General features: G+C 42.4%; 2 protein-coding genes across 5 annotated transcripts in view; one reads left to right on the top strand and one right to left on the bottom strand.

The window, feature by feature from the left end:
• Bora (bora, aurora kinase A activator) overlaps positions 1 to 11625 on the bottom strand; it is a 40227-nt gene extending 28602 nt beyond the window's left edge. For 2 of the 4 annotated variants that reach the window (XM_087585835.1, XM_087585832.1), the window contains exons 1-5: positions 11387 to 11625; positions 10575 to 10742; positions 8232 to 8338; positions 4477 to 4522; positions 1634 to 1715 (exon numbers count right to left, since the gene is read on the bottom strand). In XM_087585835.1, the coding sequence (XP_087441961.1) occupies positions 1634 to 1715; positions 4477 to 4522; positions 8232 to 8338; positions 10575 to 10727 (388 nt within the window). In that variant the 5' untranslated portion in view covers positions 10728 to 10742; positions 11387 to 11625. 4 annotated transcript variants of the gene reach the window in all.
• A 256-nt stretch (positions 11626 to 11881) lies between these two features.
• Positions 11882 to 22173, top strand: Mzt1 (mitotic spindle organizing protein 1). The gene is given in 3 exon segments (NM_001399557.1): positions 11882 to 12020; positions 16913 to 17058; positions 20410 to 22173. Coding segments are annotated over 3 exon segments (237 nt in total). The 5' UTR covers positions 11882 to 11950; the 3' UTR covers positions 20431 to 22173.
• Positions 22174 to 22522: the final 349 nt, after the last annotated feature.

Below are 22522 nucleotides of genomic sequence, written 5' to 3'. Positions count from 1 at the left end.
GATAGCAGTTATGAAAATGTCACCACAAACACAGAATTTCAAAGCTGTAAGGACAATTCTCTAGCGTAATCCTTTCATTTTCTTAACAGAAAGCCAGAATCAAAAAGACTGAATAACAAAGAGCCCTCTTCTTGGACAGCCACAATCCAGGTCTCCGTTCACTATTTAGTCTGTAACGGCTGACGATAAACGCTAGGATATGAGATGCCTGGCTTTAACCCAGGCTCTATCACTCTTACCAGTGATCCTAATTCGTGCTCAACCTTCCTGAAACGATGCCTGCTCAGCGGCAGCAGAGGCTGAGGAGTGAAAGCACTTAGTACTGCCCTTGTAGACACCCCGTGAGTCCTGTCGCCGTCTTCCATAAGGACTGTTCTCCTCACACTAGGAGCACACAGATGGTGATCACAGACAAAGGACAGTGAGAGCAGGTACCAGACGCCCTGCCTTGGGACTGCTGCTTGCTCTTCTCCTCTGCACAGTTCATACATGCACAGCTGTGCTAGCTGTCCCTCCCCAGATCTTCCCATCACCACCCTTCCTACCTGTGTGTAGCTAGGCAAATCATCAAAACAAACAAACAAGTGGCCTTCAAAAATTACTGATAATGGATGCATCTACATTTAAACGGATTAGCACTCATGAAGCCTCCACAGGCGTCCTTAGAATTAGTACTCATACTGGTCATAAGAAAAATGCTTTCTGGAGAGAATAGCAAAAAACAACAAAGGAAAACCCAAACATATTTCAATTAAGTTTTGATATTTACCTGAAAAGGAGTTAATCTTGTCAGGCAAAGATTGAATTTGAAGCGGCCTGCTAACCAAAGCCTGTAAATGGGTCCCTATGTTTCCCTACAGTCACCGTTGTGGAGATGCAGTTGAATCTGCACATTTACTCAGTCCCTGGCTGTGCAGCACTGAGTACTCACATTTACTCAGTCCCTGGCTGTGGCGCACTGAATACTCACATTTACTCAGTCCCTGGCTGTGCAGCACTGAGCACTCACATTTACTCAGTCCCTGGCTGTGCAGCACTGAGTACTCACATTTACTCAGTCCCTGGCTGTGCAGCACTGAGCACTCACATTTACTTAGTCCATGGCTTTGCAGCACTGAGTACTCACATTTACTCAGTCCCTGGCTGTGCAGCACTGAGTACTCACATTTACTCAGTCCCTGGCTGTGCAGCACTGAGTACTCACATTTACTCAGTCCCTGGCTGTGCAGCACTGAGTACTCATATTTACTCAGTCCCTGGCTGTGCAGCACTGAGTATTCACATTTACTCAGTCCCTGGCTGTGGCGCACTGAATACTCACATTTACTCAGTCCCTGGCTGTGCAGCACTGAGTACTCACATTTACTCAGTCCCTGGCTGTGGCGCACTGAATACTCACATTTACTCAGTCCCTGGCTGTGGCGCACTGAGTACTCACATTTACTCAGTCCCTGGCTGTGCAGCACTGAGTACTCACATTTACTCAGTCCCTGGCTGTGGCGCACTGAGTACTCACATTTACTCAGTCCCTGGCTGTGCAGCACTGAGTACTCACATTTACTCAGTCCCTGGCTGTGCAGCACTGAGTACTCACATTTACTCAGTCCCTGGCTGTGCAGCACTGAGTACTCACATTTACTGGGATGAAGCTCGGAAGGCTGTTTTCCATCATGATCGGTCCAGGGCGAGGGCACAATGACATCTTTAGTAAAAAACTAGGAAAAGTTGTACAGTTAGGCTTAAACTCTCCACAAATGGGAAAAAAGTACCTTCAATGTTTTCGAATAACCATCAAGGGTGTCATATATACTAACAGTAATTTTAAAAGGTTAATATTCAACACAAGTGACCGAAGTTAAGGGGAAGAACATAGAGTATACATAGAGAGAAGTCTTCAACTTTAAATCAACCACTTAAAACTTACAAATTAAGCTAAGAGTACTATTCACAGGTAAATTACTTTTGATTTCTCTGCCGATTTGTTTTGGGGTTGGTGACAATTTAAGATAAGAAGCAGTAAATGGTCACAAAAGTACACATGTGAGTACTGGTGTGCTGGACTTAGCCTGTACTGGCTCTTAAGATCCAATTGTAAATTTTCAGGAATTTAGATAACCTTGTTAAAGCCAATATTATAAGTGAAAGTATATAAATTTATAGTTAAATAAATAACACTGAATCAATCATTCAAAACGTATTGCTTACCCATCATTATACATTTGCCCAAATCTATGTCTTTGAGGTTAATTACACCTTGGGTATATATGTGGTGGCCTCTGTCTTACTGTGGTGTGTAACCATGCTTTTCCCATTCAGTGACATCCTATTAGCTGGAAGTTGGCTACAGATCAAGCACTTACAGTACATAGCAGCAATCACTGAGAGCATGCTAGGTATACAGAGAGAGCAGCTGGTGCTCATGTGCCTATATCACAGCCATTCTTCCCAAAGGAACAAAACCTGCCTCTCTATATCCATCTACGTTCGCATTTATCTATCATCCACCCACCCATCCATCCATCCATCCACCCACCCATCCATCCACCCACCCACCCATCCATCCATCCACCCACCCATTCATCCATCCATCCACCCACCCACCCACCCATCCACCCATCCATCCACCCACCCACCCACCCATCCACCCACCCATCCATCCATCCATCCACCCATCCACCCACCCACCCATCCACCCATCTATCCATCCATCCACCCATCCATCCATCCACCTACTGTCTGTCTGTCTATAGCTGCATCTTTTGTTCCTAATGCAGTATTTTCCCTTCTTTTGTTTCCCAGGAGAATGTTTTCTTTTCACTGCTATAGCGGACAAAAGCTAATTTCCTTAACTAAAGCTGGGATGAGTCTGTAAGGAAATCAGGTGAACCTAAAGGGAATGGGGAACGGGCTAACGCTATATACGGGCTAACGCTATAGGAAAGGATAAGGGACTGCAAAGGACCCATAAACTTAGGAAGTGTCACACTCGTTTATACTAGTTAGACATTAACTAGAACCCAGATATGAAACATTTAAAATAACGAGGAGAGCAGACATTTGAGAGTTTGATGACAATCAGTATTACAAAAGGACAGAAACAAGCAGTGGCATCATAGACAAGGAGCGGACACGCTCTGGCCTCTAGAAAGGCAACAAGGTGAGGCCCACCCATACTGAAACTCCAAAGCCTCCAGCTTGCCAGTCCACTGCAAGAAGTGCATGAACAGACCACACGCTGTAATAACGAACAGAACTTAATATCTATCAACAGGGCATTTTCATACACTTACTAAAATATAAAAATATGTATGGGTGATTATTTGTAAAAATCTAAGAAGATCAAGAAAAATAAAATAAAATCAAGATGCAAACCGTAATGAGGATGAGCCTGCCTAGCACATTAAAGGATGTGTGGTATTGTGGGTATAAAACTAGGTCCAACTACACAGGCAAAAGTCCTAAGGCCGCAGTAGTTTCCTTCAGGAAGACAGCTTTTCTTCTCTCTTTACAGGGGACAGGTCTGCTCTTGACATGTATACAACATATACTCTGCATACAGTATACTAAATCCTGACTTTCACTCTGATTTTATTCCCCTATGTTTTACCCGTTGAACTTGCCTTGAAACAACTTCCAGGAGAAGATATATTCCAAAATGTTGGAAAACTATACCTGAGGTATTTAGCTGGGAGGAATAAATGGAAATTTAAAACTAGACATAAAGGAAAAAGGAGGTTTTTCAGGATCGAGCATTATACCATTTTCTAGAACAAGGCTGTAACCTGAAGTATCAGGGACAGAAAACTTATGTTAGAAAAACTACAGAGGGGTCAGTCACCTGACTCCAGAACAGGCCATTAATACACGTCTTTTGGGGTACAGAAGAACCACGTGTAGCTGAGGACTAGAAAAGTGTAGTGGAGACCAGAGGGCAAACAGGAAAATTCAAGAGGTGATGCTCTGAACCTTTCTGAGGAAAGAATTAGGTAATCTTTACACTAGTTTAGGAGGATTAAGCCATTTTATGAGATGTATTCTATATCTTAAAAATCCTTAAGAGTTAACAACAAAAGACAAAATTATTGCATGCAAACTAGACTGAGTAAAAATACTCAGCTTCCTTTACATAAACTCCAACCGGAATCAGAAGTTTGTGCTCATCGGTCTTCTGAAAGCACGGGAAGACAAGCTGTTAGGCCTTGAGCATGAGATGATGGGCAGAGAACAGCGCACCAAACCAGACTAACCTAGGCAGAGGCACTAGGCCAATGGCTTCCATGAGCACTAAGAGGATTACTTATCCAGACAGCTGAGGGCCTTGGGAAGAGCTCAGAATGATGAAGGACTATGGGGAGGGAGCACTGAGGACCAGAGGGGAGCTGGTAAGAGGGAGGGTAAAGGATTTCAAGTCTTCTTAAGGGAGAGGCAGGCAGGCAGAACTCATTGCTGGCTTAAAGATCGTCAGTGTTCAGTTACCTCTTCAATGGCCTTTTGTCTTTTGTCTTCCACATCTTTATCTATTCTATACAGAGACAAAGAAGAAAAATAACCAGGCCATTATTTCACCTTATTGAACATTAAAAATAATAACCTTTCAAAGAAACAATTTTCCTTCATTGAAACTGACAACATTAAACTCATTGCAAAAGAAAAACCCGTGTCTTACGGCACCCAGTTCATGGAGGTGTTCTGACATTCTCACTAGCTGTCAGGCCTACTGGCCTCTCAGTCACTCTGCACGGAAGAAAACTTCCTTTAGCCAACTTCCTTCCAATGGCATATTTTAAATAAAGTGCTTTTAAGCAATAGAAATGAAGTAATTCACATGACAGAAAACTAACAACTGTCCAATTTTTTTTTTCAATTACAACAATTTCATTATAGTGGTAATTTTAGGATAAGCTCAATTAGGAAAGGACATTAAGAACCTATTGTTCCGGATAAGCAAAAATATTAATTCTAAAATATACTAACAACATAAAATTTTGTCCAAATAAATACTTTTTTGTTCTAATGAAATACAGAATTACAACACAGATTTTTCTGCTATAAAATGTAGTATAAAATGTCGGGTACCAAGCACAAGGCGTCCCTTGCCAAGGACATGGCAATTAGCCTTGTAAGACCACTTCTTTATCTTGTGTCAGGAAAGAATGGGTGCAATCCATGCATAGATTGGTGAATAAAATTTTAAAAATAATTTCAAATCATTTTTCTCAGTAACTGTTCATACACATACACAGTTAAAAAAAAGAGGGGGGTGGGTGGGGAAAGGAAGCCTGTATGTGGGTGTGTGCATTTCACAAATTAAAGTTAAATAAAATTTTCAGGTCTGGGAATTATGAAAAAACAATCTATGATGATCCATGTGTCCTACATGGGTGACAGGCCAAGTCTAAGGATTCAGTTGCCTTCATTACCATGGCCATACGATAATCATATCCAAACAACTGTATGTACTCATTTAGTTTATAGTAAGTTTCGAACAACCTTTAGCCCATTCCAAATCCTTCAGCAATTTCACCAGAGGGGCTCGAGCATGAAATATTCAGCTCATTATTGCTGGAACCAGGTAATTAACCAAGTAATTGCTGGAACTAGAAACTCTTCAGTGGCAGACAGGCAAAGTACCATGTCTAACCTACTATAGCACACCACACATGCACATGGGTGGCAAGTGCTCGGAATCCTGGTGTTGTCCTTTATTCTGATAGACCTCTGTGAGCTACACATACCAAAGGAAGGCCTGAGGGCCCTGACTAGTTAAGAAGAGGCATCAACTGCCACTGCTCGCCATTCCAAGCATGAATCGTACTCACTTCCTTTGGTACAAGTCTTACAAGCATTCAGTGAACTACATCAGTAATTTAACATTAGAGTAGATTCCCACTCTCCTGCTATGTAACAGATTCACCTACTCGGATACACTAAAATTCTCGTTTTAAACTCAGCCAGGTAACACACCCCTATTTTTGTACAGTAATGGCAACTGTGGGCTACTTGTCCAGTTAGCTTGGCAGGGCAGGAGTAACGTGCAGTGCCTCAGAGCTCAGGATGTTTCTGCATGGATGACATCACAGTTGTCTGAATTCAATACACTGAAGAGATAAGGCAAAATACAGTATGCGGTTTGCGGGGAGTGGGGGAAAAATTACTCATAAATTCCTTTGAGTTATCTTCCCTATAGAAGTATTATTTAAAATTTAAAGTCCTGCATGCTTTCTCTTCAGCCTATTATTCCATTTTGACTAAGACTTCAGGTGAGTATTGACTATGGGTGAATGGTCATCAGGACGCCAAGCAGAGAGAAATGGAGAAAAAGGCAGGCAAAGGAAAAAGGCTTGGGAGAACATCTCAACAGAGGCATCTATGAAAAAATTCTAAAGCCAAAGAGGGAAAGGTCCAATTGCTTTGAACTAACAATAACACCTCTCTTATGACAGAAAATTAAACACTGCAAAGCCATGTATTTGATTCTCTTTCAAGTATTAAAAAAAAAGAAAGAAGACTATAAGCATTGCTCAGCCATTATCAGAGAAGTTTCCTCCTGAAGCGGATGAGAACAGATAATCATAGCCAGACATTACGCAGAGAACGTCAGCATAAACGGATGTCTCCATCAAACCCCTCTTCTCAGAACTGAGGTACGCTGCAGAAGAGGAGGCAAAACAAGTGTAAGAGCAAGAGGAGATAGAGGACACCATGAGACAACGTGAGCAAGGTGCACATGAACCCTCAGGGGAGCGGCATGCACAGGCCTGCCTGGTCCGCAGCAGCTATGTATAGATCACGGCTTCCAGTGTGGACAGAGTGGGTCTGATTCTCGTGTCTTCTCTTAGGCTCTTTTCCTTCTGTTTGCTTTGCCCAACCCCAATGTATAGGTTTTGTTTCACCATGTCATATATTAATTATACTATGTTATATTTTATTATATAATTATATAATATTGTCATTATATAATATTGACAATAATATAATATATTATTGTCATCCCTTAGAAGCCTGCTTGTTTTCTAAAGAGAATGGAGAGGGAGTGGGATCCAGATGGGAGGGGAGGGGAGGAGAAACTGGAAGGAATAGAAGGAGGAGAAACCATAATCAGGATATATTATGTGAGGGAAAAAAAAAATCTACTTGCAATAAAAGAAAAAAAAATCATACTATAAAACAAAGGTTCTTTAAGCTATAAGCAATGCTTCCTAGCAATCTGTTAACTAAAAACCTAGTTCTGGTCCACTAGCAAAGTGTATGATCTCACTGCGTCGTTGGCCAGCACAAACCCGAGGCACACTAGTGTTTGAACAATACATCACACATCGGCAAAGAAGTGCAGACTGCACAGGTGGCATGCAGAACTAAAAGAGAATTTGTGGGCCCATGAAGTGGCTCGGCAGGTAAAAGCACTTGTCATGCACACCCCTCTACCTGAAATCAACCGCTGGACTCCAAGGCGGAATGAGACTCCTCAGTGCCGCCCTCTGAGCTCCACACCCACTCTGTGGCATACGCACTCACCACTCACAGACACTGCGTGTGTACTCACAGATCTTTTAACTGTGTTAAAGTTGAATGATGCCGCTAAAACTCTCTACTGCCAACACATGCTGCTGCATTCAGTGGGTTTTAACGTGTTAGGTTTTAGACTTCCCTGGTGAGGCAGCAACTGAAAAGAATCTTGTTTTATCCTTAGACACCAATCCAAACATCAGAAAGAGACAACTATAGAGAAAGGTACAAATGTTAAAGTGCTTTTCCAGCTACCCAATCTCTAGGAAGGCAGAAGTGTTTTGAGTTTGTGTGTGTGTGTATATGTGTGTGTGTGTGGCATGTGTATTTGTGTGTACGTGTGTGTATGTTTGTGACATGTGTATATGTGTATATGTGTGTACGTGTGTGTGTCTGTGTGGCACATGTTTATGTGTGTACGTGTGTGTGTGGCGTGTGTGTATGTGTGTGTGGCATGTGTGTGTGGGTAGCATGTGTGTGTGTGTGTGGCATGTGCGTGTATGTATCAGTTATACAAGAAACAGATTCCTATACAGATTGCAATTCTAAGTCAAGGTATCTTTCCAGATATAATTCTTTAAACTTAAAAAGGAAAAAAAATCCACATTAATTTTTTTTCTTTGTTGATATATGTACACAGATAAACAAGAGGCTTTTAGACGTTTGTATTTTTTCTTTACATAACAGTCTGTTATTCTACTCAAGTAGAAGAAAGGAAAACTTACCGAGAAAGACTTAAGTAGGAAGCCTGACGATGAATCTCCTCTGGGTCTATTTCTACAGGATTTATTACAGCCAGCTGATCAATAGACCACCTAAATTCCCCTGGAGTCTTAATAAAATAGATATACATATAAAATCAAACTAAAATAGGTCATCAAAATGATACCCAATGTTACCTTCAAAACTGTAGATGGCAATAACATAAAAATCTTTTGAAGCTTATACTTTCAAATCTGAGTTCAATGACTCTAGGTTAAATGGAAAATGGCACACTATCTCTTAAAATACCAACATCTTCTGAGTAATTTTAAAAATGGCACAATATTCTAAACTCCAGAGCAATAAAGGTATAAAAATACGATTAGCACTCATGAGAAACCATGCCCATGGGGAAACAAACACCTAATTTAGCAAAAGTTGAAGGCCTTTATCATCAGTGAGAATGAAATCTTAGCTATACAAGCAGCTCCAACAGCCCCTGAAATAACTGATTCTCAAAACACTTGACACCATCCAGGGCTTCTCCATATGTAACTATCCAGCGGATCCCAAACCTTACTCAAATCTGAAAGTGTAACTACAATATACTCAGAGGGAAGTGGGCAAGAGGTTCTAATTTCTGGCTTTGAAGTTTAATTACAATTTAACCGATGCCAGGTGGTGGCACATGCCTTTAGTCCCAGTCCACGGGAGGCAGAGGCAGGTGGATTTCTGTGAGTTTCAGGCCAGCCTGGTATGGAGGGCTTGATCCACCAAGAAACCCTGTCTGGAAAAACCAAACCCAACCAAACCAGAACCAGAACCAAACCCAATTTAATTGAAAGCACTCTTTTATTATTGTGTGCATATCTATGTACATGTTTGTATGGATGCAAGTGTGCATGTTTGTGTGTGTGCACACATGTGCGTGCACATGCACCCTAGGAGGCTGGAGGCCAATCTCAGGTATTGTGTTTTCTGAGACAGGATTTTCACTGGCATTGATATATCCAATTAGTAATCTAGGCTGGCTAGACAGGGAGCCCAGGATCGGCCTGTAATCCCCTCCCTGATTAGGTTGACAAACATCCAGCAGTCCTGTGACAGGGGGTTCTAGGGCTCTAACTTATGTCCTTGTGCTTGCACAGCAAATGGCGAACGTGCTACCCACCGAGCTATCTTCCCCAGCCTCCAATATTTACCTTTGATTAAGAAAATTTTAATTTAGACAACTTTAAAATAAGCAAAATTTTATCATAATCAGTTAATATCATAAGGCCAAATCAACGAAATGACTATATAAGCTGTATCTGGCTCGTGCACAACTTTTCCCTGTCTGAGCTGACATAAAATGCAGAGGAAACAGCCATTTGGTGTCTTAGTTAGGGTTACGACGGCTGGGATAAAACACCATGGCCAAAATCAACTTGGGGAGAAGAGGCCTTATTTGGCATTGCTGTTCACCACCACCCTTGAGGGCAGTCATGACAGGAACTCAAACAGGACAGGAACCTGGAGGCAGGCCCTGAGGCAGCCATGGAGGAGTGCTGAGCTTGCTTTTTAGACCCCGGGACTGCCAGCCTATGAACGGAACCATCCACAGCAGACCATGCCATCCTATATTAGGTACTAATTAAGAAAATGTCCAGCAGGCTTGGCTATAGCGCAATCTAATGGACACACCTTCTCAATCGAGTCTGAGACTTGAGCTTAGGTCAAACTGACATAAATGTGAGCAGCACCCCTTGCTTTAGTTTCTCAAGGTGAGCGTGGTGAACAAATCAAAAGAACTCTGCCGGTGTGGCAAAGTGGAAAGAGCTGCACTGAGGGAGCCTGGCCTCATTTCCCATGTCCCATCCTTCTGATGACTATTAATCATGGCACATGCGTCACGATTTCAAAACTGCTCCTTTTGTTGCGTTTATTCCAGCAGCACAGGAGTTTCCTTCCTTTTATGGTAACTGCGAGCTTTAATAGGGCTAAATGTTTTTTAATGGCTGGGCAAAAGAAAGCAAAAGTATCACTATTTTATGACAGAAAAATAATATGAAATTCAAATTTTGGTGTCCGTAATTCCTTATTAGAACATGGCGTATCTGTCTCCTTATTGCTCTTGGCTGCTGTTTTTGGTCTGAGGTATGAGTAGCTCAATTGTGACCAGGTAACTTGCAAAGCCTGTCTGTTGTTTATGTTGGTGTGTGCAGTTCCTGGGTGCCCACCTATACACGTAAGAGCGCTCAGATCATGTCTGCTGAAAGAACCATTAGAAGATTCGGTGCCATCTTCTCCTTGTATTTACACTTAAAATTATTTGTAGTTACTTTCAGTTAAAATCACTTGTAAACACAAGGCAAGAAAAAACTTACTGGTAGTTTTGTGGACTTAAAGACAGAAGGACTAGCAAGGGTTTGTTCATGGAGATTAGAATAATCACTGGGACTTTCAAAGGGATTTAAAACAGGGATCCTTCCTGGAGTTGCTGGTGTTATTTGCATTTTTAATTCGCTGACATCTCCCATAGCCCAGGAAGCAAACTAAAAAGAAATCAAAAGTATACATGTTAAAATTACTGAGTATCATGGATATTAATCCTGACAAAATACATTCGACATCTCACAAAGAGTTCACTCCAAATGGCATCCTCTTGGGGTTAGTTTATGTTTATAAAGGAGAATTAATCCTGTACGTTTTCTCAGATGATCCTGAGAAGCTAACCCTGGAAGCTGGGGAGGTAAGGCACTGGTGCTATCATTTTCCTGAGGAAGCAACACATGCACGGAAGTTAGGCGGCATATATGAACCAGCCAACCAGTTATGAGTGAGGTCTGGTTCAATCTGATTACACTAAACTCAAGCACCTTCCAATCAAACGACTCCTATTTGCCGTTCTCTTTATTCGTTTTCTCCAGACTAAATATTATGAACACCCTCTGGATACCCACGTAATCCCATAAAGAACTGCAATTATTACTACTGGCACGTTAGTCTTCACTTGAACAGATGACTGACAGGGTGGATCCAGGTGGGGATTTAAACTACTTTTCCCGAAGACCACTTCCCGCCAGGATCCAAAGGCACGCTGCACTCCTTCCAAACAGGATTGCAGCCAGAAGCGGGGGATAAAAAGAAGAAAGAATTTACTTTTGGAAGACCAAAGTTGAGCGGGCTCCCTCCGTACCAGCAGGGACGTCACTTCCAGCGACCATTCAGCTTCCAGGCGTCCCTCTCTCTGCTCCCCTTCACACCTAGGCGAGCGCACAGGCACGTCTGCAGCCAGGAAACCAGAGCGGTCCAACTCGAGACAGGAGTCCAGGCCAGGGGCCACGGAGGACGTACCGACATTCGTGGGTAACGTGGAAGTTCTAGCACCCCGCAGGGCCCACCGCAGGCGCCGACTCTTTAACTCCCTCAATGCTCTCCGGCCAACCAGGGCGCGGGGCGGGGAGAGGCCACCGGCCAATCGCGTCTCACCGCCGTCCGCGAACCAGCCAATGGCGTCGAGGCGGTGGGGTGAATTCGAACGCTAACTCCTCGCTCTACGTTCCGCGCAAGGGAACGAGGCTCCAAATTCAAATCAACGCGGTCAGGCGTCCGCGCTCTGCGCGAGGGGGCGGGGCTTGGACGGCGGGGGCGGGGCCTGGGCGGCGTGAGCGCGGCCGCGCGGTGAGATAGTGGGGCCGAACGGCGGGCGCTCCAGTTCCGGGTCAGGCCTTCTCCCACCGGTCGGGGGCTTCTCCTCTCCATGGCTAGCGGTAGCGGCGCGGGCGCGGCGGCCTCGGCCAACCTGAACGCGGTGAGGGAGACCATGGACGGTGAGTGCATGTCGCGCTCCTTTTACCGGGCCTGCGCTTCCCGGCGCTGAGCCCCGGGTGGGGGCGTCGTGGAGGGCCCCGTGGTCCCCTCGTCGACCTTAGCGGTGTCCTGCGAGGGGACGGGGAAGGGACCCACGGCGACCTCGAAGGTGGCGGCCCCAGAGCGCCGGTCTTCCGCTGCGGCGTAGTTTGGCGCATGCGGGGCGTTCTGGCCTCGCGTCCGCTGCTTGCGCGCCCGGCCTGGGTCCACGCGACCCGCCTGGCCCCTGGCGCGTGCTTGTGGCACCGCAGAAGCCTGCGACTGAAGTCCCGGGCGAAAGGGGTCGTGGACCTTCGGTCACTGCTCAGTCTCTGGCGTTTCAGTAAGGAGCAGTTTGTTTCTAGTGTATGAGGACATCTTCCGGTCCCCATCTCCCACTCCTTAGACCGGGCGACACGGGTGACTGCTGTTGTGGGTGTGTCCGCGCCCGCGTCAAATGGGTAGAGCGCACCCACTGGTACGAAAATAAGCCTCGGAATTGCCTTCTCTCCGCTGTGGTTCTGCAGCTTCGCACCTCTGGGACCCCATAGTTATTTTCTTTATTAAAATAAAGTTGTAGTTCCAAGGGATACTGTGGGTATTTAAAATAAGACAACCAGGTCAAGCGTTCATCAAGTTTTGTTTGTTTGCTTTTTCTTTTGCAGTAGCTGCCATCCCGTCTGCAAGCATCTTTCTTTGTCTTACTTCATTTTACTAGTTTCCATCAATATGTGGTGCTGCTATTTGCAGTGGCTTTGACGGTTTCTAGGGGTTACCACCCCAGCAACTTAAGAGATAACCTTATGTCACAGTACTGCCCCGTGTTTTCTTCACTAAACGCCCACCATATCTTGCCCCTTCTGATAGGATCTTGGAATGTTCCACAGCTTAACTTACCATAAAGTAAATTTATGGACACAAGGGTACCATTGTAGGTTTGGGGTTGTGTTCTGAGACAGATTCTCGCTGTGTAGCCTAGAGTGACGTCAAATTCCGGAGCTTTCTCTTTCTTCATCCGGAGTGTCCATGGAGTGCTGAGTACACCAGTGTGTGTTGTGAATAGTGTCTGAGGAGGGAAACTGGTCTAGTTGGTGGCCTGCTGGGAGAAAGGCTTTGCATCCCTACCTTTTCTGAGAGAACTTGCTGTAAAGTAAAAAAGCACAGAATAGAAAACCATTTAAAAATGAAGACCAGAGAAGTTTGTTTGCTTTTATTTTTAATGAATGGAGAACATGCGTGAGGTTTTAGTGCAGTTAAGTCATTGGGATGAGAACCAACATGAAATTTTCAAAGTTGGGATCCCGTCTCTTCCTTTGGTAGCAGTTTTTCTTCAAGCTTGAATGTATTTCTCCTTATCATTTTGCTTGCTTCAGATTCCCAACAGTGACTTAATCTTTTGTTATCACTGGTTTGCTAGGTGAGTAGGACTCACGGTAAAGTTTGCAGTTGCTGGAGCAGGCAGGCATGTAACTTGTTTGCCCGTGCTGTGGGAGGAATTTGATTTTTCCACAGCCATACATACTCAAAAGCAAGACTAGGAAGTCTCCATTGATGAGAAAGAGGTTTTCCCTACAAGGGAGGAGCAGAAGGGAACCATAGTAGGGTCTGGAGGATTCTGAGGAAGTGTGCTGCTCTGCCAGTTATCAGGCAGAAATGCACCGTCTGCCCTCAGAGATGGAGAAGCATCATCTGTGTGTTGAGCTAAGATGCCTCTATAAACCTTTGTCCAGAGAGCTTGGGGCCGTATTGAGAGGGGATCAAAGAGCTTGTGAGCAAGAGGAGCTTCCCATCTGAGAAGAGCCTTCATCCAAATGTCACAAAGGTACCTTAGGTAGGTGAAAAAAGAAAGTCATTGTAAGTCATAGCTATGAAGTATAATGGCGGTCGGGTACCTGGTGGGCCCATGCCGAGGTGTCCCCCTGAGAAATCACACTGTGCAACAGATCTGGTATAAAGGGGGTTTATTTGGGGGAAGGGAGAGGAGTGAGGGCCTGGAGAAGAGGTAGTGGACATAAAACAGGCCCAGAGATGGGAGCAGAGCCTTGAGGACAGAGAAGCAGGGACAGAGGACAGAAAAGGAGATGGAAACAGAAAGGCCGAGCACATAAGGGAACAGAGAGGGAGCTGGGATAGCGAGCAGTCTCGGAGATGAGGACATAGTGCAGAGGGCCTTAGCTTAGTTACCACATTTACCACCCAGAGACCCAGGTGGGAGGGGCACAAAACACCCAGGATAGCAGAGGGAACACAGTACTATGCTCTCACAGGGCTGGAAGACCTTCTACCAGCCAGCGAGGAAAACACAATTTGTGAAGCAATGAGTAGAGTGTATGGAAAGGTCTTACCTTAGTAGCAGCGTCAGCTCTTGACTACAGTGCTTGGATTCTGCCCAACTGATGTGAAGAGTTAGACCTGAGAGAATCTGTTTCCAGGTAACTATATTTATTATAAGCTCAGGAGTACTTACAGAAACATAAAACACATCCTTTACCAACAAAGTAAATTTACAGTATCTGGCTTATAATCACTGCTTATATGAAACAGGAAAATGAGTTATGAGAAAAATTCAAACCATTAGCAGAAAAAAACCCCACAGGCATTACTGTATTCCATAGTCAAAAAATTTTAATACTGACATGGAAAACATATTTTAAGGCTCACATTGAACTTTGAGACATGAAAACTAGGGAAAGTTGGATGTTTACATGAATACTACAGTTTTCAGTACTTAGAATTAAATTAGTGATTGACTAAATATTGTTAACTTGCCCATTTCCCCCAAAATAATCCATGGTTTCCTGCAACCAAAGCAGGAATCCCAATAAACTTGTTTTGGAAATTCATGAAAATGTCTGACTTCACCTTGAGAATAAAAAAGGCTTATATGCATGAAAGTGGCAAAAGTATTTAATCTACTCTGTGCAGTATAAAATTAGTAATTAATGATATAGGAATGACACAAATATGCTATATAGACCCCTGAGAACATCTTATGTAGTAAAGGTAGCAATTGCAGTTTAGTGATGAAAGGGTATATCATCCAACAATTTATATTGTGGTGTAACTGGCTTATTTCTGGAGAAAGGGTCTTTTCTTCTACCTACACTACAGGAATTGAATATTTAAATGTTTCTGAAAGGGAGAAGTCAACTTTCAAGTGCTGGACCAGAATAATGATAAATTCTCTTTGCATGGGAAATAACGTCCTAAGTATAATGCAAGGGGAATGTGTACAACAGGTAATCCGTTATCAGTCAGTGTGAATTCTAAGCACATTGTTAGAAACAACCATTCTGTAACAAAGTTAATGTAATTGTGTGTATCCTGTAAGGAGAGGGTCCCCGGAAAAGCCCTTGGGTAACCCAGGTTCTGCTGCTGCTTTTCATGTTGAAGACAGATATTTTAATGGGTTACCAAGAAACGCAGTAGAAAATGAAGTTAGGGTCACATGTTGTGCTCATACATACCTATAGGCAAAACACTCATGCACATAAAATAAATACACAAAGTTTAAAAGTGAAGTTTATACAAGCTTTTATTAATAAGGCCAACAGATGCAGTTATGTCAAATTATGAAGGGTTCTAAAGCTTTAAATGCCTATGTTGCTGAGTATTTCTTTTAGAATTTGTTTTGAAATAAAATTTAGTACATACAGATGTATCACAGTTACCACAGTATTATGTCAGTTGGGAAGTGTGCAGAGAAGCTTAACTGTTAAGGCAGCGCAGAGGTGAGAAGTTGGCATTTCCATCAAAGGCATGTTATGCTTCTATCTTTTAAGTTTTTAAGATTGAGGCACCAGGCTGGCAAAATGGTTTATTAGGTAAAGGCGCCATGTCAGGAAGCCTGACTACCTAAATTTGTTCCCCAGGACCTACATGGTGCAAGGAGTGAATTGTAAGTGGTTCTCAGACCTCTGCTCGTACACTGTGCCTATGGGAACCCACACATACACACAAGTGCATCAGTCATTCAGTTGCTTAGCCAGCATCAGAGAAGCGTCCTCTGGAGTGTGAGGAAGGGAGATAAACTACAGAGACCAGATAAACTACAGAGACCCACGGCCACATGTTATGCAGAAGTTAGAGTGCTTGGAAGACTCAGACCCGAATGGTTATCCACATCAAAACCTTTAGCCCAGGAAACCCTGCTGAGGCAGACACCAAGGAAACAGGCCCTCGAGATCAAATGAACTCACCTCTTATGAACTCACAGAGAGTGAAGCGTCATGCCCAGGTCCTGCATGGTCTGCGCCTGGCCTGTGTATATTCTGGCTCTAGTTTTAGTGCTGGTTGGTTTTTTTAAGTGGGATTTCTGAATATCCAAAGGAGTGGGTCTCTGACTCCTCCTTGTGCCTTTTCCTGCGCTCTTTTCCTTGTTTGTTTGAAGCCAGTTTGTTTCCCAGTGCTAATGGAGAGGGAGTGAGATACAAAAGAGGGGAGGAACTGGAAGGAGTAGAGGGAGGGGAAACCAGAACCAGGATTATTGTTCAGATTACGTGAACAATAATCTAGTAAAAGATTTTTTTTAAAAGGATGAATGAAAAGAGTTGAATTTCAAGTTACAAATATCATGTCAAAGTGTTTCCAACAAAGTCTTTAACTTATCTTTTTAACTCTTCAGATTATAATTTGATTACCATATTTCTCTCTTCCTTTCTTCCTTCCACACCCTCCCATAGGTGTGTGCCGTCCCTGCTCTCCTTCAAAGTCAGGGTCTCGAGTGCTTTCCCAGTTGTTACTGCATGCACATGTATATACATAAATATGCCTAAATAAAACCTGTACAGTCCCTTACGAAAAAGAACAGAAGTGCTACATGCATTTTTATTTTTAGTGTTTATGCTTTTTAAAAATTGTTTATCTTTTTCAGTACTGCTTGAGATTTCAAGAATTTTGAATACCGGTTTAGATATGGAAACGCTGTCTATTTGTGTACGGCTTTGTGAACAAGGAATCAACCCAGAAGCCTTATCATCTGTTATTAAGGAGCTGCGCAAGGGTACAGAAGCACTCAAGGTTAGATTTGCATGTTAGTTTGTTATAAATAAAAAGACTATATCTAGAAGCAACTAACAAGTTGTGTGAAAAATCTCTTCTAATGCTATCAGGAGAAAGTCTCAAGACCAGAAGGTGAATGTTCAGACCAGAAAAATTATTGATACACCATGATATCGAAATTTCTCACTATTTTTAGAATTTTTCTGCGTTGACTAGAATTGAGCCTAGTGCCCAATGTTAAGTTCAAGTTCTAATCCTTGGTACCAATGAATCTAACCATATTTGAAAATAGTATCTGTGTGGTCTCTGATTTTTAAACCCAATACAAAAAAGTAGACCAAATATATTTACAGAGTAAATATTGATTTAGAGATACAGAAGGGGCTGGGGAGATGGCTCAGTAAAGTCTCTGAGATGCAAACATGATTTTGATCTCCAGCATCCAATAGGAGTCCGGGTTCAGGAATGTTTCCTGGAGCTGGGGGTGGGGGTGGGGCTGGGGTGGGGGTGGGGGTGGGGGTGGAGTCCCGGGGGCTTGCTGGCCAGTTAGTGTAGACCAGTCAGTACAGTCTTCTCTTTGGTAAACCAAGCTGGAAGGCGACTGGAAGACCCGGTGCTGACTGCAGACACACGTGCGCAAACAGAGAGAGCCGTCCATAACCACGGCAGTCACTGCCAGCACTGTAGGAATCCCTCTTCCTCCACAGTCCCCCTTCTCACTTCCCTCCCAGCATCCTGAGTTCTAAAGTAGACATTCATCAGTCTCACTGACTGAGCCAGACGTCTAACAAGTTTACGCTTCATTTAAACAGAATCTTACACTTTCCACTGGGTTCTTCCCTTTCCTGTTAGGTCTACGGTGTTCATTTATGTACACCGTACATAAATGTGTACGGTGTCATGTGTCCTTTCGTGCAAATGCATTTCCTTCCACAAATACACAGCAGTGTACCTCTCTGTGCAGAGTGGATGCTGAGTTGTGCTACTGCGAGCCTTATTTAAGCATTATTGTAGCTCCTGTCTCTTCATGCTTATACGTGTGCAGTGTTTAGCCATGTACCTAGGCATAAAACGCCTGGGCTGTGGGATGTGTGTCACCATCCTGACAGATCATCCAGCCAAGCTCTCCCAGAACAGGTGTCTTTATTTGTACCTTACCACCTCACACCTTTGCCTTTGCTTCATGTTTGTCAGCGGTCATCCCTGGGAGCCTTAATTTCAGCCATTTCTCGTTAAGGAGCATGGGTGGGACCTTTTTTTTTTTTAATTGCACTTCTGAGTATTTCATACAGTTTTGCCCAGCCTTTTTTAAAATTTACTTGCCTTCTTTGTCATCTTTTTAAAAACTCAGTTTATAGCTGTCACAGCAGGATGTAAAAAACTCTGAAGTAAGTGGTGGTAGTTAAATGAGTACTCCCTGGTACTAGAGAGCCATAGGCTCGGGTTGTGTTGGCGTTACTTCCTCTAGTCATGCCGTGACAGTAATGTGCCGCTTAGGACACCGAAGCTGCTTTTAATGCAGTTCAGCCACTGATAGTTAAGTGGTAGACTGGAGTTCTAACTCGAGCTGCCTGACAAAGACTGTGTGAGCCAGCTTTTTAAATGTTTTCTTTTTCGAGACAGTCTTCATATGTATCCCTAGCTGGCCTCAAATTGATGGAGATCAGCCTGCCTCTACCTCCAGAGTGCCACCAGACCTGGTGTCTTAGTTAGGAGAGACACCATGACCAAGACAAGTCTTATAAAGGACAACATTTAATTGGGCCTGGCTTACAGGTTCATTATCATCAAGGTGGGAGCATGGCAGCATTCAGGCAGGCAGAGCTGAAAGTTCTACATCTTCATCTGAAGGCTGCTAGTGGAAGTCTCATGGTCAGCCAGGATGAGGGTCTTAAAGTCCATGCTCACAGTTACCCACCTACTTCAACAAGGCCACACCTCCAAATAGTGCCACTCCCTGGACCAAGCATATTTAAACCATGACACCTGGCAACAATTTTCAAACTATATTCTTACTCTTGTGTGGTAAGTCTGGAGGGGAAAAAGAAACTAATTCAGGACTGGTTGTGCGCCGATGATTCTAAGGAAAGCAAGGTCAGTTCTGTTGCTTGTAAAGGAAAAGTTTAGGTTTATTTGCATTATTTATGATTTTCCCAATATTTTATTGTATTTTCTTAAAATAGCTAAAAAAAATTTAAACTAGGAAATAGAAATAGAAGTACATTAAAAATTCAGCATGTGTTTCTAAGATAAAATTGACCATTTTCATATTGGCATTAGGAAATTATAGTAAGTCTTCATTTTTTTTCCTGTTTTTTGAAGCAGGATTTCTCTCCATGGAGTTCAAGGTTGGTTAGCTCCAGCTCTTTGGAGCTTAGCCTCCCAAGTGCTGCGCTTGCCAGCAGATAGATGCTGATGCTTGGTCTTTCAAGTCATCCTAGAAAGCATATCAGATCAGTTTTTGGTGACTCAGACACACCTAGGAGGTGAGGTCACCCAATCTGGGAAAGAAAACCACACTGCACATTCTCACTCCTGCAAATCCTAGTCTGTGGTAGTGCATGTGTGAACAGCTGGAAGGGATACTCTATGCCACTTAGAAAGAAGACCAAGAAAGGACCATCTTGGGTGATAAGGAAGAACAAAAATGCCAGCAAAGGACAAGAGTCACGAAAGAAAATACAGAGTTCATTGTTTCTCTAGTTTTACCTGTCATGCTGTCCCCCTCCTTGTGTGGGCCTGCGTCTGCAAAAGTACATAAAAATGTAATTGGTAGTGAAGTGTAAAACACTAATTGAAGTTTCATGGCTTCAGAAAGGATATTCTCACTGTATCAGTGAAATATATGGAGTTTGGGACTGGGAGTACAGGTGCGATGTCTCTACTGCTGAGTTCATTACAATAAAATTATGTATATTTTTAAGTGAATACCATAAATACCTTTTAGCAAAATTAAAAAATAAAAAGGAAGAAAAATTACAAATATGTTCACTGTTTCTCTATTGCTGGTATTCTTTATTTGTAGCTTAATAGTCTTTCTCATTTTTAATTCTGTCTTTGCACTACAATAAAACAAACTAATGAAGACCTTGGAAAACAAGTTCTGTGTTAACTGTTAAAGAAGTAGTACATTTTACGTGATCTCTGTTATATAAATGACCTTTTCTGTTTGTGATCTAGCAGTGAATTTAAAACATCTTGATACTACCAACAAAAAATAAAAGTCATTGTATTTTTCCAATAAAACTATTTGAGTTGTGTTGTGGAATAGCTAGCTTTTGTTAAATATGGTATAGTATTGATCAATTTACCTCCATTGGTTGTCTTAACCATGGATCTTAAATAATGGCTCTTGCACTCTTGTTCTAGGCTGCTGAAAACACAAGCTGACGTCCAGAGAATTCCTGATGAGATGTCAAGCTTGGCAAGAACATTCGAAGATTCCATTGTAGTCAAGATACAAAATGACAATGATGCATGCTGCCTAGAAAATGTTTTCTTTTCAAAAGAATTATAAAACCACAGCTGAGCGGGAAGTGGCTTGAGAAAGAACTAGCACGTGTGTTGACACCATGTCTTAATGTTGTTAACGGCCCCAGCTCCATGGTGCTGCCGGGCTCTTATTTATGTAGTCCTTATTCATAGCTCCGCTAGCTGGGATTTTCTAAACAGCATCTATTGGATACGCACAGCTGCTGTGCCTGGGTGAAGTCAGCGGATCGCATCAGAGGTGACATGCAGTAGTTACGACTTGTTGACATTTCCTTATAAACCTTACTTTTGGATTGTTTAAGCATAAAAACTGGCTGGATGTTCCATTGAGCTGCAGGTCGATGGGATTTGAGCTGCCTGCCATTTGTGGAGTTTGCTTTTCTATGTTTCATATCTTGTTTTTAAAAATAGGATCAGAAACACGGCCTCTAATCGTCTCCTTACCAGAATATCTAGTTCTTTGCGCAGGGTTTTGGCAGTTAAAGCTGTAAAGAAGATCATTTGAATGTTGCCTAAAACTTAGAACTTTTTGAAACTTGGAATTTTAAAATGCCAGGGTGTGAACCATCTAATGAGAGCAGCTGAAAATGCTTTTCTTTGTAAATTTTATACCCAAATAAAGTCTACAAAATAATGTATAAAGTGAAAACAGCAAACATGCAAAATTCCTTTTTAATTTTATTGCATAAAAACAATATAACTCACTAGTGAATCTTGAGTGGCTGTTAAGTCACTACATAGGTGGTGTATTTCAACAGATTAATTCAGATTTTCTGAAGAAGTAGGATTTCCAATTGCTCAACAAAAACTAATGAAATATATACCAGTGATTTTAAGTATTATTTGCAGAAAAATTTTCTGTCATTTTTATCATTAAAACTTTAACTCATCAAAATGATGGTCAAAGATAAATTCAAAACTGTTACAATAGTATTGGTTCTGTTCTGTTACAAAATCTCACTGGAATATTTTCACAAGCTTAATATGTATTCTGAATTTTTTGATTCTTAAATGTTAAGTTTGATTCCATGCCAAACCTTTTTTTATTTCAGACAAGCAAAGGTGGTTTTCACACCGTTTAGTAATTAAGTAGCTATTTCCTCTGTGCTCTTAAACTAACCTGAGCTACAGGAGCCCTGCCCTCAGAAGGCTGAGGCAGGGGAGTTGCAGCTCCCAGGCCGGCTTGAGCTACTCAGTCAGCACAGGGAGACCTGAGCTCGACCAAGTCTTGCCTTGTCACTGTTTTGGTTTTTAAGTATGACATCTTTCCTAAGTAAACTGACAGGCATCTCTTCCAAGTTGGGAGACAGTAAGAACTTGTAAGAATCATTTGATTAGTGATATGCAGATATTGTGTATTATTTTTTAAATCAAAAAGTACTTTCTCATATTTCACAATTTGTATGTATGTACTTCTAGACCACAGAGTTGGTAATTTTATTTATGACTTTGTAGATTAAGTTATGTGTGAAACAAAGTAGGAAATATATTGAGGAAGGATTATGTTTATAGAGAACTTCCTTATTGTGTCACATTTTTAAATGTAAACGTATTTTAATGAGTACGTAAGTAATATTTAATAAACCAGAGATACATGTTTGTTGACAGTGACAAAAATAAAATTATTTTGTGTTATTGGCATGTCCTTTTGATATTCTGTATAGTTCTGTGAGTTCAGTTCTGTTTTTGAAGGTAGTCTAAATATTAAGGGATTTACTGTGTATGACAATGTTAAGATGGCTATATGAGGTGCTGGAGAGATGGCTCAGGGGTTAAGAGGACTGGCTGCTCTTCCAGAGGTCATGAGTTCAATTCCCAGCAACCACATGCTGGCTCACAGCCATCTATAATTGGATCCAAAACCCTTTTCTGGTGTCAGTGACAGTGTGTTCATTTACATAAAACAAATAAATAAATCTTTTAAAAAAGATGGCTATATAATATGCATTATATAATTACATCTTAACCTTTGAGGAGGGGTGGAATTCAT

This window comes from Rattus norvegicus, chromosome 15 (genome assembly GCF_021556685.1).
Source record: "Rattus norvegicus strain SHRSP/BbbUtx chromosome 15, alternate assembly SHRSP_T2T, whole genome shotgun sequence".
NCBI lineage: Eukaryota > Metazoa > Chordata > Mammalia > Rodentia > Muridae > Rattus > Rattus norvegicus.
The sequence above is the reverse complement of the archived record's forward strand: the minus strand, read 5'-3'. Positions and strand labels throughout refer to the sequence as shown.